The sequence below is a fragment of the Myiozetetes cayanensis genome, unplaced genomic scaffold, assembly GCF_022539395.1.
Source record: "Myiozetetes cayanensis isolate MyiCay16 unplaced genomic scaffold, myiCay2020 scf10, whole genome shotgun sequence".
Taxonomy (NCBI): Eukaryota; Metazoa; Chordata; class Aves; order Passeriformes; family Tyrannidae; genus Myiozetetes; species Myiozetetes cayanensis.
Window position 1 is genome coordinate 33,759,244 of NW_026086605.1, and position 15,097 is coordinate 33,774,340.

A 15,097-nucleotide genomic window follows, 5' to 3' on the forward strand; every position below is an offset into this window, starting at 1 on the left:
GTCTCCTCAGGTGCTTGGCAAACCTGTTGTTTGTCCCATGAAAACCGCCCACCAAGGGCCTGCCGTGGACACCCAAGTGAACGCTCACACGAGCGATTTGGGCCCGCAGCTTCACTTGGCAAGTACAGCACAGCTTATCCAAAACATTAAATAAGTGGTAATTGCAGAAATCTGGAACCTCCACACCTCTCCCCTAGAGGCAGAGGTTTTTTTGGCAGAGGCTCCTCCCTTCCTCCTCCTCCCCCTCCTCAGCCCAGCCTGACAAGTCGCTCGATTGTTTCTGATGCGCGTTACGTGCTCAGGTGGTGCCTCACAACAACATTAACGGGGCCCGTTTTAATCAAAGCCACGGGAGGCGCTGGAATTAATTACACATTGCTGTAATTCCCCATAGCAAAACCATTAGAAAGATTTTTTCCACCACCAAAAAGAAAAAAAAAAAAAATGAACACGCAGCACTAGGCGGTCCCTGCCCTGTCACGCAGCCCACAGGACAGCAGAGAGTTTTGTATTTATATTACAAAGCTTCAAGAAATCTGCTGTTCCTTCCTAACACGGCGTACCAGCAGATCAGATTAATCATTCACAGGTGTATCCCAGCCTTTAGAAGCCTCCACATCAAGAAAAGTTTATTCCAGAGTTAATTAGATATTTACCCAGTTGAACTGATTCATTTATTTTTTTTTTTTAAAAACATCATGGGAAGAATGATGTTGCTGCAACTGAAGCCAACACGCCATTAAGCAAATGTTTTGCAGCGATTCATGTTTCCCAAGAGTTGCTGCGTTTAAAAAATAAAAAAAAAATTAAAAAAAAAATAAAGAAAGAAAAAAAAAAAGAGGCTTTTTATAAAAGTTAAGGAGCAAATATTGAAATAGAGATATATGGGATGGTGGGGTCACCATCCCTGGGAGTGCTCAAGGGACGTGGCACTCAGTGCTCTGGGCTGGTTAATAAGGTGGTGATGGGTCAACAAGGTGGTGATGGCTCTGCATGGTCTTGGAGGTCTATCTCCAACCTTACTGTGAACTGATGTTCAGACCATTAAACACTGCTCAGCTTCAAACCTGCAGTAAAACAATCCAGACCTCGAGTTCCCACACCTGGGAGGATCCCAGCGGACAGACCACACCAACCCCAGCAGATCTGGGAAGGTGAGGTGTGTAAACATGACCTTGTCCATCGAGGTGTGGCAGCTCTTGGTGCCACAACCACGTTCAAGGCCGGTGTTCCCCCACCGGGGGCCGGGTACTTACTGCAAGTTCCGCTGCTGAACATGGGAATTGTTTCAAACATCATCTTGTGAAACAGCAGAGCCACTGGTCTGTAATCCAGGTGATTCTTTAACAGGTAGCTATAGTAGTACACGTAGCGTCTCTGACTGGGAATTGTCACTCCCTAAACAGAGGGAAAACAAGCGTCAGAAACCACCGGGACCGTTCATCGGCATCGCTGGCAGATCACCCCAGATGCACCTGAGGGCAAATGAACCACCAAGGGACAGGGAATTCATCAGCAAGCACCCTCCAGCATCAAGCAGGGCACTGGTTTTCCAGTAACTTTAGTACATCCTAGGGGATGGAGCCCTTCTGCTCCAAGGAAAGGCCGAGAGAACTGGGATTGTTCAGACTGGACAGGAGAAGGCTCTGAGGTCACCTAATTGTGGCCTTCCAGGACCTGAAGGGAGATGAGAGGAAAGATGGGGAGAGACTATTGACAAGGGCCTGAAGTGACAGGACAAGGGGGAATGGCTTCACACTGACAACAGAGTGGGATCAGACTGGATATTGGGAAGAAATTCTTGCCCCATCCCTGGAAGTGTCCAAGGCCAGGTTGGACGGGGCTTGGAGCAACCTGGGCTAATGGAAAGTGTCTCTGCCCATGGCAGGGGGTAGAAGGACACGAGCTCTAAGGTCCCTTCCAACCCAAACCATCCCATGATTCTGAGCTCTCCAAACATCCACCTCCAGTGGCAAATCCACCTCCATGAGGCAAAGAATGCAGATTTTTCTCGTATCTTAAAACCAAACACCACAGACACCCTGAGGATCACGTCCAAGATGGTTTCATGCTCCTGCTTTTTTTGGGGTGGGGAGTGTGAGGTGTTGAGCAGGAGGGTGCCTTGAACATACTCTTCATTTTTTAGCACCACTAGAGGAATTCCATTTTGACAGCAGTTTAAGTCAAAGGATTCTGATGTTTACTAATATCACCCTACTCAAGACAAATGTTGCTTTCTAACATCCCTCTGAAATGTTTCCCCCCCAAAAGCTGGGAAGTTTCATTACAGTAAGCCCCAAAGCCCAAAGTTGTTACAACTCTAAAGTAAGTATTTGCTTTGAGAACATATAACCTACAAATGTTTCCGTTCCTGATTTTAAATCAGCTTAAAGCTTCGAGTAAGGGAACAGTTTTAAAGCTCTTACAACCAATATTTTCAAGCCAAAGTGAGGAAGATGAAAAATTATTTCATTTCCCAGAAAATGCCTCACATTCACAATAAGCTGCATCACATACAACAGCATTACAATAAGTAAGTTTTCTGATTCAAACCAGTTGTGGGATTGCAATAAACAAAAACAAGGCAAAGATTTGTATGTGAGTCTGTGAGCATTTTGGGCACAAGACCTACCCCCCAGTATTTCTGTAAACTTTTAAGTTCCACCTGCTTCACCTCACAGCAGCCAGAAGCTTAGAGTGGCCAGAGCACTTTGAATTGAGCCAATCTCTATTCTGCACCCATGAAAATAAGTCACTTCCTGCCATTATGAAAAAAAATGTTGATAATTATGTCTCCTTATCACTTCAGCTGCTTCTAAATTACACAAAAGACCTTTCCCTGCAGCACTTGTACAGTGACCTTCCTAAGGCTCCTACGCTGCCCGTGGTTTTTGGCTCAGATGTCCTCAGCAGTTATCACACCCACTCCTTAAGGGAGCTTTCAAGCTTTGCTTTCCTGGGATCTGGAATATCTTGGGATATTCCACGAGGTACAATCAACCCCTGCTCACTTTTACTCCAGGAGAATAAGGACAGGGAAGTAGTTCAAGTATGTTCTCCTGGAGAAGCTGCTCTTTCCCACCTATCACCACCATCATTTTTTAAACAGATGTTAGACAAGGTTCCCTAAATCTTGTAGCAGAGATTCCCAGGGCACCAGGGAGCAGTGCAGACAGCACAAAAACCGTCAGGTGCTGCTCCTGGTTCTCCTCTCAACGCAGCACGGGCACTATCACGAAGAACAAACATTTCTGGAAGTAATATTCCCACATTCACTTCAATAAGATGCCCTACTGTGAGAGCAGAGCTGCAGACTCACACCAGGCTTGGGGCACGAGGTTTAGCAGAGGTTGTCACCTGAGCACAGCCAACGAACAGAAATCACAACTGCTGAGCTCTGCCATCGGCCCTGGGATCCCTGCCCTGCTCAGAGAGTCATTCTGAGACTTCCTCGCACAAAATAATGGCTTTGTATTTCCTGTTCAGTTATACCACCACCACAGAATCACAGCGTGGTTTGGGCTGGAAGGGACCTTAAAATCATCCTGTTCTACCCCCTGCCACAGGCAGGGACACCTTCCACTAGACCAGGTGGCTCCAAGCCCTGTCCAACCTGGCCTTGGACACTTCCAGGGATCCAGGGGCAGCCACAGCTTCTCTGGGCAACCTGTGCCAGGGCCTGCCCACCCTCACAGGGAAGGATTCCTTCCCAATATCCCATCTAACCCTGCCCTCTGGCAGTGGGAAGCCATTCCCCCTTGTCCTGGCACTCCAAGGCCTTGCAATAAGACTCTCTCCAAGTTTCTTGCAGGCTCCCTTCAGGTCCTGGAAGGCCACAATTAGGTCACCCCTCAGCCTCCTCTTTTCCAGGCTGAACAATCCCAGTTCTCTCAGCCTTCCCTCATATAATGGTCAAAGAATGCCCCTGACTTGATAATCTCCAGCCCTTAAACAGTTCTTCCCAGCTGATACCTGTGCACTGTCCACACTCTGCTTCCTTCCAAGCCCAATCCTCACCATAAAACCCTTCAAGGCAGAAGCAGCACCCACGCAGTGAACACTTTCTAATCTCCATCATTCCCTTCTTCTGACAAAGTTCCCCCCCGCTACAAAGAGTTAAGGAAGTCAAAAGAGGCAGCTTATCCAGGCAACAAAAACCAAACCCCACAACAGGTTTTGGTCCCGGCCTTTTTGCAGACTGAGTTTTGCAACCTCTCATTTCCCCCAGGACATCCCAGCTCTCAACCTCACCCACAACAGCTCTCACTTGACGCTGCAAAGGCCTCCCTGAAGCTGCTTCTCCCAGCAGGCACTTGGGAAAAGGCTGTTCCAGAAGCACTCCAGGTTGTTCCCTCGACCAATTAGTCACACTTCCCCTTGCAATCAGACTCCCACTTCCTGCCAGCACCGACTGAACCCTCCAGGAATCACTTTGCCATGAGCATTTAATGGCAACAGCGTTTTTAGCTGGGCTGTTCTCAGCTGTGACGTGCAAAGTGGGCACCTTGTTCTTGCTTTGAACCAGGCAAATGTGGTGCCTGATTAAAGCCGGTTTTCCTTCATCGGTCCAGAAAAATAAAGCAAAAAGAAAGAGAAGAGGAATTTGCTCATCCCTAGATCCAAACAGCTCTTCTGATGCCTCATCTGCTTTGAATTCAGGAAGTCAGTTCTATAAAGGTGTGGTGAAATACCAAATCAGAGGGCAGCACTTGACATATAACACTGAAATATGGGCCACCAGGGAGGAAAAGGCTCCCAGAACCTGCACTGGAATACCTGTTTATAAACACTACTTGAAGGATTATGTGAGTCAAATGCTGCCCACTGGCCACATCAAGATAACCATGCTCAAGTGGAGCTGGGAAGGGGAAAAAAAATCAAATAAAAAAAAATCAACTCTTCCAGTAGAGACATCGAAACCAAAACAAAGTTGCTGGTTACAGACAATATTTAGAGTAAAGCTAAACAAGCCTCTCACTATTCCTCTTGACTAAGGTTCCCTTATCTCCAAGATGCCCGAGGTACCACTGGGGTGCTGATGAACACCCAACTGCCCTTATCCCCACCACACTGACATGCAGAAATGCCACCTTTTTCCAAGAGGGAAACTGAGGCAACAACACACTTTTTTACCCTGCATTTCTTCAGCTTTGTGGTTTTAGGGCTGTTTTGGGGCAGCTCTTGAGATAACCTTAATCAGCAGGAGGAATCTCCTGTGTTTACTCAAGCCACTCCTCCCCTAGTCATGAACTCTCACCAGAAGCCTCAGAGTTCTGATGGGAGACCTTGGCAGTGCCTCTGCTCCAGTGTCACACCACAACCAACTCAGCAGTCCGTGGAATAACAGCTCCATCCTGCCAAGGGAGCAAACCAAGGAGCTACTTGCTCCTTCCAGTGAATTAACTGCCAAATCCCTGGAATTCCTCATGTGCCACTTCTGCCCTCAAGAGCCTTCAGACACGAAGCTCTGCTTTTCAGGGGCCTTCACACTGTGAAATGAATACTTTGTGCAAACATCACAGGAACAGAGAGAGCTCTGCACTTGAGGAGACTGAAAAGCTGTCCTGCTGGGATGATCCCGCTGGGATGATCCCTTTGGGATGCTCGACCAACATACTCAAGGAAATGGTGAAAAGATGAGCAGGGAAGCTTGTTCAAGTGACCTTGCAATTCACACCTTATTATCTTTGGAGAAGATTTCAAAGAAGGAAGGTTGAATTCCCGTTAATGAGGCATAACAATGCCAGAAAGGCTCTTCACTAACCCTTCTATTGAAAAGGGGCATCCAACAACATTCCAGTGCATTCTTCCAGTAGGGATATTCAACTGTAATGCCTGCCCATCTCTGAACACCACCACAGAAGTTAGGAGAACCTGAGGAGATGAACAGCTCACCCATTCAGGCAAAACAAGCTGGAATAATCCTCTTATTTGGGCTGAAAATGCTGAACGAGAAAGTTCCCTCACGGACTGCCCACCTGATGTAACACCCAGCAGAACTCTGCTGGAAAAGCTATTTAAAATAGACTGTCCAGGTCTTCCTGAACAGGAGATGGAAAAACCAGGCTGTTTTAGTGTTGTGACTAATTGCTACTGCTGCTTAGGAAAGCTTTTCCATTTATAACTGCACTGCTCTGATAACACTGAAGCTGAAATCAAACCAGACATCACAACAACTGATGGCAAGTATTTCTTTAAGGGTTTGAGCATCAAAATGACCTCAAGGAGGAAAAGCAGCAAGTTACAGAGAGAGGAACAGAAGGAATATCGGGAGCATCTCACCTTCTTATCTCTGGTCCTTACTTCCCCATAGAAATCTAGGGCTTCTTGAGCCTTTAAAAACTTGCCTCGATGCAACAAATACGCACAAATCATTACACCAGTTCGTCCCTTTCCAGCTTTACAGTGGATTGCTGCCACATGATTGTCATCTTCACTCAGCCACTGGTCAAGGTCTTCACAGAAAGGTTTGATGAGCTCCAGCTGTGGTGGGTTATGGTCTTCAAAAGGGTACTGTGCAACTGCAAGGAGAAGGAGGAATTGGTCAGGATGTCCAAGGGAAACGCAGCAAGCTCTGACAGAGCAACTCGGTGACAAACATGTCAAAATTAACTTGTTAAGTAACTCCCCCCCCCCATTTTACATCTAGGTATTTTTTATTCTAATATTATTCAGTGTATTATAAGCACTGCAGAAATTTCTCCAGTAATCCACAAGAATCCTGCTCCACGAAGCAATTATTTCACGCCTCTGTTGAAATGAGCGGCACAGGCTCTGCAAGGGGAACCTTCTAGAATTTCAGAGCGTGCTGGCACCAAGAATAGCCTTGTGGAAAGCCATGACTCCAGCAATAATTAAACTACCTGCTGAGGGAGAACAGGGCCAGACAACAGGAATTTTGCTGAAAAATTACTGAGCACAGGTTGGGTCTGCATTGGGAGCAAACTCTCAAAGGTGCTTTGAAACAAAAACCTGCCATTTCCATATTTTAAAAATAGGGTAATCAAAAGAAAAATCACATATAAAACACTCAGGGGGTTTGCAGTCCTCCTTTTTTATATGGGTGTATTCATGCACCACACACACCTTTTTCCACCTAGAGATGGAAACAGAACTTCACGCAGGAAACGAAAGGAAACTCAAGGGAGCAAAAAAATAAGCAGAGAGAAGCACCCGGACCTCGAGCACCTCGGATCACACATCAGACAACGCCAGGCTGAGCAACAGGATCCCAAGGGATGTTTTAGTTCCACCAGGAGAAGGCACTTGATGAAGTGCCACCCCACTTCTCCATCCGCCTCGGGATCTTATCAACACAACTCTGGTTCACTGCAGAAATTCTCAGCTAGGAACACCATTTCCTTTTCTGGGCTCAAAAGGAACACATTCCATTTTTTTTTTGGCAAGGGTCTGCGGTCGTTTCGTAAGCCCTACTCTCTGGTCACACACACACACAAGGCTCCTTTTGATGAATCCCCAAGGACTTGGAAGAGCACATGGGAGGGATGAAGTTCTGGAACTGCTGAATGGCTGAAGCCTTTTGGAAGGATCTACAAGGACAGTTTATTCACTTCTCCCAGAAGACCAAACAGGGAAGCCCAATGAAGTGAAGAATCTTTGCTAAAGAAGCAACAAAGGTTCACCATCAGGAACACATGTTAATAAATTCTTCCAGGTGGAAGATCCAAAGACTCCCCAAAGGATTGTTTTACGTGAACTCAGAGATGCCCTTTTGCAGATGGAAACAAAAGATGGGATTTACTTCGAAATCCCTAAGAAAAGAAGCTGCAAACGTGTCCATCCAACTCTGAGTAACTACAGCCAGCAAGGTTCCCATGGAAAGGGGAGTAAAACAGTCCTGAAAGAACAGCCTGAAAAATCCCAAACAGTCCCAGCGTGCTGAAGGTGCTCTCCAAGGTCTGGGATCAAAGGCAAAGCTTGTGGCAATTTCTTCAAAGATGCAACGAGCTGAGGATGAAATGGGTGCCCTGTGATGTTGGGGTGGGGGGATTAAGAGGAAGGAAACATTAAACTTCACAGCCTCGAGCTGGATCCTTGAGAAGGTGCAGGGTCCTCCATGGATTTTGATTCCTAACACTGGAGCCTGATTATCCTCTCCAAGCTCCCAGACATCACAAGAAAAATCCCATAGCACGTAAAGGAATGGGAAAAAAAAGTAATAAAAAGGGAAGTCTGTGGCAAAGCAGAAGGTAATTTCAGGCATAGAAGTACTTTGGGAACTGCAAAAACCCTGGGCAGAAAGCAAATTCCCAAAGATGATGAAGAGCTTTTCAAGGTTTAATTTGATGTAAGAGCATCCAAGGTGAATAATGAACTACTCTGGTGTTTCATGCTAAGTGTAAAAGTAAGAAGTTCCCTCTGCAATTAATTCACTTCAGGGGATTTCAAAGTAGAGCTGTTGTTCCTCTGCTAAGGGAAGTCCTGAGTCACCAATCTGGTTATCTAAGGTTAACTAATTCAGGGATGAAAAGAAAGAAAGAAAAAAAAGCTACATGTGCAGAGGAGCTGTGAAAGGTGCTGTCACAAACAGCATTTTGGGCTGGGATTGACAGCGAAGGGATCTGCCACCTCCCTATCAAAAAGCAGAAATTAGAGCAGACATATGTTCTGGCCAGATTAGAACCACGTCCTTCTCATTTACGCCTTTTCTCTCCTCACTCACCCAAAGTACTGCTCAAGCACATCTCAAAATACTTTTCTTTTTTTTTTCTTTTTTCCTGGCTTTTATATATATGGAGTGAGGTTTCAGGACATGTCATTCAACGTGGTGAGAGCAAATCAGAAGTGATGATGGCTTCGACACGACAATCTCAGTCCTTCTATATTCAGCCATCAGAGCAGCCAATTATATTTTGGTCATGTTCTAAACCTCTCTTTTATAACTAGAAGGATGGTTTAAAATAATATTAATTAAAAACGTTTAAAAAGAAAAGAAAAGAAGAAGTTGAGCTCTTGCAATGATGTAGGATTAGCCCGTGCTGCCAAAATTTGGTCATCTCCTACAACTGTGTAGACACAAGAACTTCTCATCTACACAGGCAGCTCTACTACTGTGCACAGAGATGTTCCTGTGCCCAAAGAAAGGAGGGAAATCCATATTTATTCGTTACCTGGGGAGTCAAGATGACACAACAGCAACATCAGTATCCACTCACCAAAAAGACCTGGTCAAAAGGCCCTCCTGAAAGTTTCCCTGCTGGTTTTAGTAGCTCTGCAAAGTGTCTAAAACCCAGCTCATCTCTAAGAGGTGAATGGGAATTAATTTTTTTTTTTTTTTTTTTAAGCATCTGAAGGTTATGCCAGAGCTTCAAAAAGCTGCTTTATATGAACACTGACAGTGGCTGAAGTGCTCTCCATTTCTATTGTTCCTAAGAACCAGACTCCTCCAAAGCTGCACGTGTAAATTGTACAGTAAGTTTGCAGGCTGAACTGAAACTTCTTTATAACCCACTCTGCAAAGATTTTTGCAACAGCACATTTCTAATTAGGTCCTGATCTTTAACTGTCAGGCCCATTTTTTTTTTTTTTTGAAAGCACCAAGAACACAGCAAGTTTTTCCAGTGACTCAAAGCAATCTGACATCATTCCCTGCGCCCAAATCTCCTACGTGACTGTTCATCGGCTCCTCCTTCAGCCCTTCCTTCACTGCAGCTTAAAGAGGACAGATATTAAACAGGACAAACGTACCTCTGCAGTTAAATTTGGCGGTGTCATAATGTCTTTCAGCACATCTGAAAAAAAAAAAGAAGAACAGACAAGAGTTGTTGATGTCTCTGAGGCGCTCCCGACATCCGTCCCGCCTCGGAACGCGCGGCTGGGAAAATCCCAGCGTTTTCACCTTTAGGATTTCGAAAGTACAGCTGGAGGTTCCACACAGAAAAACTGCAGATCTGTAAAACTGCTCACTAAAATAGCAGTTGTTTTACTGAAAGGCAAATACTTACCCTCTGCTAACTGCAGTCCATCGGTACGTTTAATTGACGTGACTCAATTCACGCAAGTAATGCAATATATAATTACTTTTTAACCTGTGCTATTAACAGCTCCTGCCACTCCAGGCAGCTTTATGCTCCCAAACACATGAAGAGAGCAGGCAGCTGTGACCTTCATCCAATTGATTCTGAACTCAAAACACACGTCAAGATGCCTCTGCAGCAAGAGAGGAGTGGTGGGGATCACGAGGACATTTCAGGACCCCCAGAGACAACTGAAAGCCCCACCAGATATTCCCACAGAAATCACACTTGGCATTGGTTCTTGAATTTAAGTGAACTTTAAATGCCAGTCAGCCAGTTGAGATGAGATGTTGGGGTAAAGGGAAAGAAGGCAAGAGTGGATGCCCTTGCAGTGTTCCTTGGAGCTGCTCTCTGAGGCCAAATGATAGGAGTGCAGCTCAGAAAGGAAAACAAGAACAATCCTGCCTCGAATCCTGCCAAGGCCAGCTTGGATGGGGCTTGGAGCAACCTGGGCTAGGGAAGGTGTCCCTGCCCATGGCAGGGGGTTGGAATGAGGGGAGATTCAAGGCCACTTCCAACCGAAACCATCCCATGATTCTACGAAACAATAGGACCCCAGGTTGAAACACAACGGCCGGGAGTCATTTCGGCAGATGAAGCACACGTAGATCTTCTGCTCTGATTGCAACCTCTGCTCTTCACAGGACTCCAATTCCCACCCCAGTTTCAGGACTCATCTCTCCTCCCCAGCTGTTATGACTGCAGCCTTTGGAGCCACATGGAGCTGACCTGACACTTTCAGACACGCAAACTTTTGGGCTCCTACTTGTGACTGTAAGTGGAGCCTCCAGAGCTGCTCTGAACTTTGTCCACGACACTCACAACTCTGCTGGGCTTGCACAAGCTCTCAGTGCTCCCCTTTCTCAGGATTGCAGAGCCTTCCCGACTCTACCCTCATGTAGGGAAAAGTCTGGCAGCTTCTCCAGCTCCCACCACACTGCCGACACGTTCCCTGGGTCAGAAGTGACCTGACACAGGTGAAGGTGGCAGATGGGACTCCCAGAAACATCATCTGCACTCGAGCCTTCGAGAGGAAAGGTTGGATGCAGGATGTTCACCCAGGATGGAGTCACCACTCAGCACCTGCACTCTGGGAGCTGAGCCTGCTTAGGAAGCAAAGCAGTTAACACAAAGCATCTTATCCAAGAGGGTTTCCTGCCTCCTCTTAAAGAAACACCCAGATCAAATGGGTAGGAAGAGATGAAAGTCTTCAAAACACACCCCCCAAGAAATAATTCACCCATGGGAAGCCTTCACAATTTGAAGTTTGAGAGAGTCTCAAGTCAAATGCCACGAGGGAGAAGAAATAGTTTTGCTGATATCAAGGATAGAAACCGAGCACAGAACACACTCATGGCCCTCTCTGTGCCCTCTTTTGGGAGCTGAACACAACCAAATGCGGGGTTCCAGGCACAGCTGACTCCAAATCCTGTGGATTTGCAGCACAGATCCCACCAACACACGCTTTGGGGAGTGCTGGAGGGGCTTAACACTTTAAAAGCATTTTGTTTTTTTTTTTTAAAACACCTGTAATAGTCAGGTCTCCAGATGAAACCTGAATATTTCTTTGCATTTTGGGGCTGAGGAGTGGGTTGGCACAGGTCTTATAACCCTCCCTAGGATTAAAGGGAGTTTAAAGCACCAAAGTGCTGCCAGGCACGTTCCTGATCAATCACGACCTGCCAAAGGACTTTGGGCTTCCACAGAAGAACAAACATGCACATCAAATCCTTCCTTCCACCATCTGCCTGCAGGACACTGCAAGGAAATACCCTGGAGAAGATGGAGAGGATTCCAAAAGGGGGGGGGTAACAATCTGGCAGCACGTGGAGTGAGGAGATGAAAGGGAAAAATATAAATAAAGAAACAGCAAAGGGTTAAAGGAACACAGGAGAGAAGCCACACAAACAAGGAGCAAAAACGAAACTGCTCCAACACTGGTAAGGAAATGAAAAAGATGTGAGGATGAGGCATAACTGACTTAATTTTAGAAAAATCTCTAAATCCTTTTAAATCAAACTTCCCGGAACAGCCACCTTAAGGGAACTCAAACCCCGTGACAGTTGGAAATAATTCTGACTATGATCACGTAGCTCCTCTGAACTCCCTCCCACCTCCTCCTTTGAAACACAGACAATAGGTGATTATTTACAGCTTCATCTGAGGAGACGAAGCTCTCTGCAACACCTGATGGATGCAACTCCTTCCCCACCTCCTGAGCAAACACTGCCACGAGTCACCTGATGGCATTTCACGTGTATAAACCTCTCCTGCAAAAAGATGCAAGAGACAATCTGGGATCTCCACACGGTTTAAAAGCTCCACTTTCCAAGTAAATCACTTAAATCTTCATTTGCAACTGAGCCACATCTTGGGAAGAAAAAAACACTCCTCACACTTTAACAGGATGTTTTATCCTCCAAAAGTTTTTTCATCTGAGGGCGAGCAATTTTAGGAAGCTTTATTTGTTTTCAAGGTGAGCAAGAGGGAAATCCATTTTTACATGAAGAAAAAAAAAAAATCCTTCTTTCTGACCAAGCGTGGTTTACACACAGCAACCCCCTGCCAGAAATTGTATCCATTTATTCATAGGATAACATTCTGGAGGGCTTCTAAGCTGAAAAATGCAGTTTTGCTCCTGAACTTGTATGAAAGATGGCCACTGAGTGTATTTTATGCCTGTATCCTTTTTTTCTGTCCCAGACAACTTCAAAAATCAGAATACAATTCCTCAGCTTCTGCTGTCACTTCTCCCCAGCATCAGGAAACAGAGCTGCTTGATGCATAATCCTTCAGCTAACTCAGAGGCAGAGCTAAATCCTCATTTTTAAATGCTTATTTTTAATGACTGACAGATTACAGTGTCATGCATTGCCTGGATTTTCAGACGACAGTGATTTTTCCATTAATTGCAGATCTTTGGAAACACATTCATTTAAAAAAAAAATAAAAAAAATAAAGCTGTAGCACTTCAGAGAATCAATCTTCAACTTAAGATTTCTAGGAAAAAGCTGAGGGGTAGGAAAACCATGACCTACTTCTCAACAGCAGCTTGACATCAGCAAATCATTTATACAAATGAAATTAGCCTAAGCTAACATATAAATTTGATCAAGGAACAGCAACAGTAACAGCTTTCTGCATAACTAAATTTTCAGAGGCAAAACATTACACTTAAGAGAAGTGAGAAACCATCACCCATCGCCCCAACAGCTTTTTTTTAAAGTCATAAATACAGGGACAGACAAGAGGAGTGAGGAAGCAAAGAGAGCCACGGTACCAATGTGGTTGGGTTGAAAAAAAAAGAAAAATAATAAAAAAAAAACCAACCCAAAAAAACCAGAGAAACAAAAAAAAAAATTCCCAGGAAAATATTCATTTGGCAACTGGACATTAATACACGAACAGAAAGCCTGCTGTGAATTACTTTTCACTTTTTAATCACATGGTACAAGCTCCAGATGGGCCGGGTGCCAAGTCATTTAAAAGCGTTCAAGTAACGTGAATACACCCCAGCATTTCATTTAACCTCGCTCAGCTCCTCTAAATGAAGTACCAGGGCTCTCAATCAGCCTTAATTGTTTTAAGAAATGTGCAGAAAACATCCCCAGCTCCGCTTCGGGACGGCAACAAGAAGCCACTTGCACCCCCCCACCCTCCCCTCCAAAAGCTATTTTTAGAAGTCATTATTTTGGGAAAATGCATCTCTAAGAGCATACTTACAGATTGTATATCTTGTAATGGTTTTTATGCTTTGAATCCAAAAACCTTAAGCAGGAAGGGAAGAAAAAAAAAATCCTGTATTAATATACATTGCAATAATTAATTTGCAGCATCCTCAAAGCACCACCCAGCATGTGCAGCTCTGCACTCCCTGCAGAGCTCATCCAAACAATCCAGCAACACGGATAGAGGGATTATTGCAACTCAGAAAAGCCAAGATCTGGCCTGCAACCGAAACACTGCCTGTGTGGACTGATTTGCTGATCCCTGGAGTACCTGCAGATCGCTGGGTGAAGCTGAGGAAGGGCTGGTTATTTTGAAAAGCAGAAAGCACCCACCACGCCAGGGATCTGTGAACACCTCCCATTCTATCATCTAGGTAACACATTTTTCAGAGCAGTTTAAAGTAACTTTCGTGTTCCAGCTGCAGCCCCAACCGTTCCTTTCAATCCCATTTTAAAGGGCCGTTATTTGCCACCCAAGTGCGATACTGTGGGTTCTGAGAGGAAGCAAGGAGGGAGATCGCTTTTTCACACTCCTTTCATTTCCAACCTCACTTTGGACCAAAAAAAAAAGAAAACAAAAAACACAAACACAAAAACAAAACCCCCAAAAAACACAAACTTCCCATGCAAGCCCGGGCGAGCCAAACTGCAAACGTGATTCATCAAAATTGCCGCGATTATATATGATGTGTCACCTGGCAACGTGCAAGAAGGAAGAACACACAAATGTTTACACTTAACATCATCAACAGTGTGTATCTGCACATCAGCCAGGAGGAATTTAATTAGCCATGACAGAACATGCTGTTCGAATCGAAAAGAAACACTGGCTGCTAAAAAATCCTGGAAAGCTCGAGCGAAAACAAGCTCTGGTTTTATCAGTCATAATATTCCAGCAAGAATCCCGAAGAACTCCGTGGTTCAACCCTGGCGTTGGAACAGGAACAGATGTGAACGCTCCTCGTGTCGAGGGGGGAGATTCCGATTTCATCGGGAATAAAAAGTATTCCAGAGCTCCCACTGGTTCCCCCGCTCCTGGCACACTTGGGAGAGCCTGAGGAAGATGGTGGACATGGAGGTTTGTTTTCAGATGTTCCTGCTTGTTTAACACACACTCAGGAGAGTGAGGAGAGCTGACTCCGCTGCTGCCGGTGATATCCACAAAGAAAAAAAATTCCATCTCCCGTTCTAAGGATGAAATTCCATCCAAAACCTCTCCAAGTGCCACTGCCAGCAGTCCAGGTCGTACTTCTCACGCAGTATTAGCCTGGAATTTGTCAGGATAGTCAGAAAAAGCCCACTGGTGGATCCTGGCTCGATGCCAATTGCTCC

The 15,097-nt window shown here is 45.3% G+C and overlaps 1 protein-coding gene across 1 annotated transcript in view; it reads right to left on the bottom strand.

The window, feature by feature from the left end:
* PTEN (phosphatase and tensin homolog) overlaps positions 1-15,097 on the bottom strand; it is a 45,133-nt gene that overhangs the window by 12,778 nt on the left and 17,258 nt on the right. The window contains exons 3-6 of the mRNA XM_050335506.1: positions 13,761-13,805; positions 9,709-9,752; positions 6,283-6,521; positions 1,257-1,398 (exon numbers count right to left, since the gene is read on the bottom strand). Coding sequence (XP_050191463.1) covers positions 1,257-1,398; positions 6,283-6,521; positions 9,709-9,752; positions 13,761-13,805 — 470 coding nt within the window. The remainder of the gene's footprint in view (positions 1-1,256; positions 1,399-6,282; positions 6,522-9,708; positions 9,753-13,760; positions 13,806-15,097) is intronic.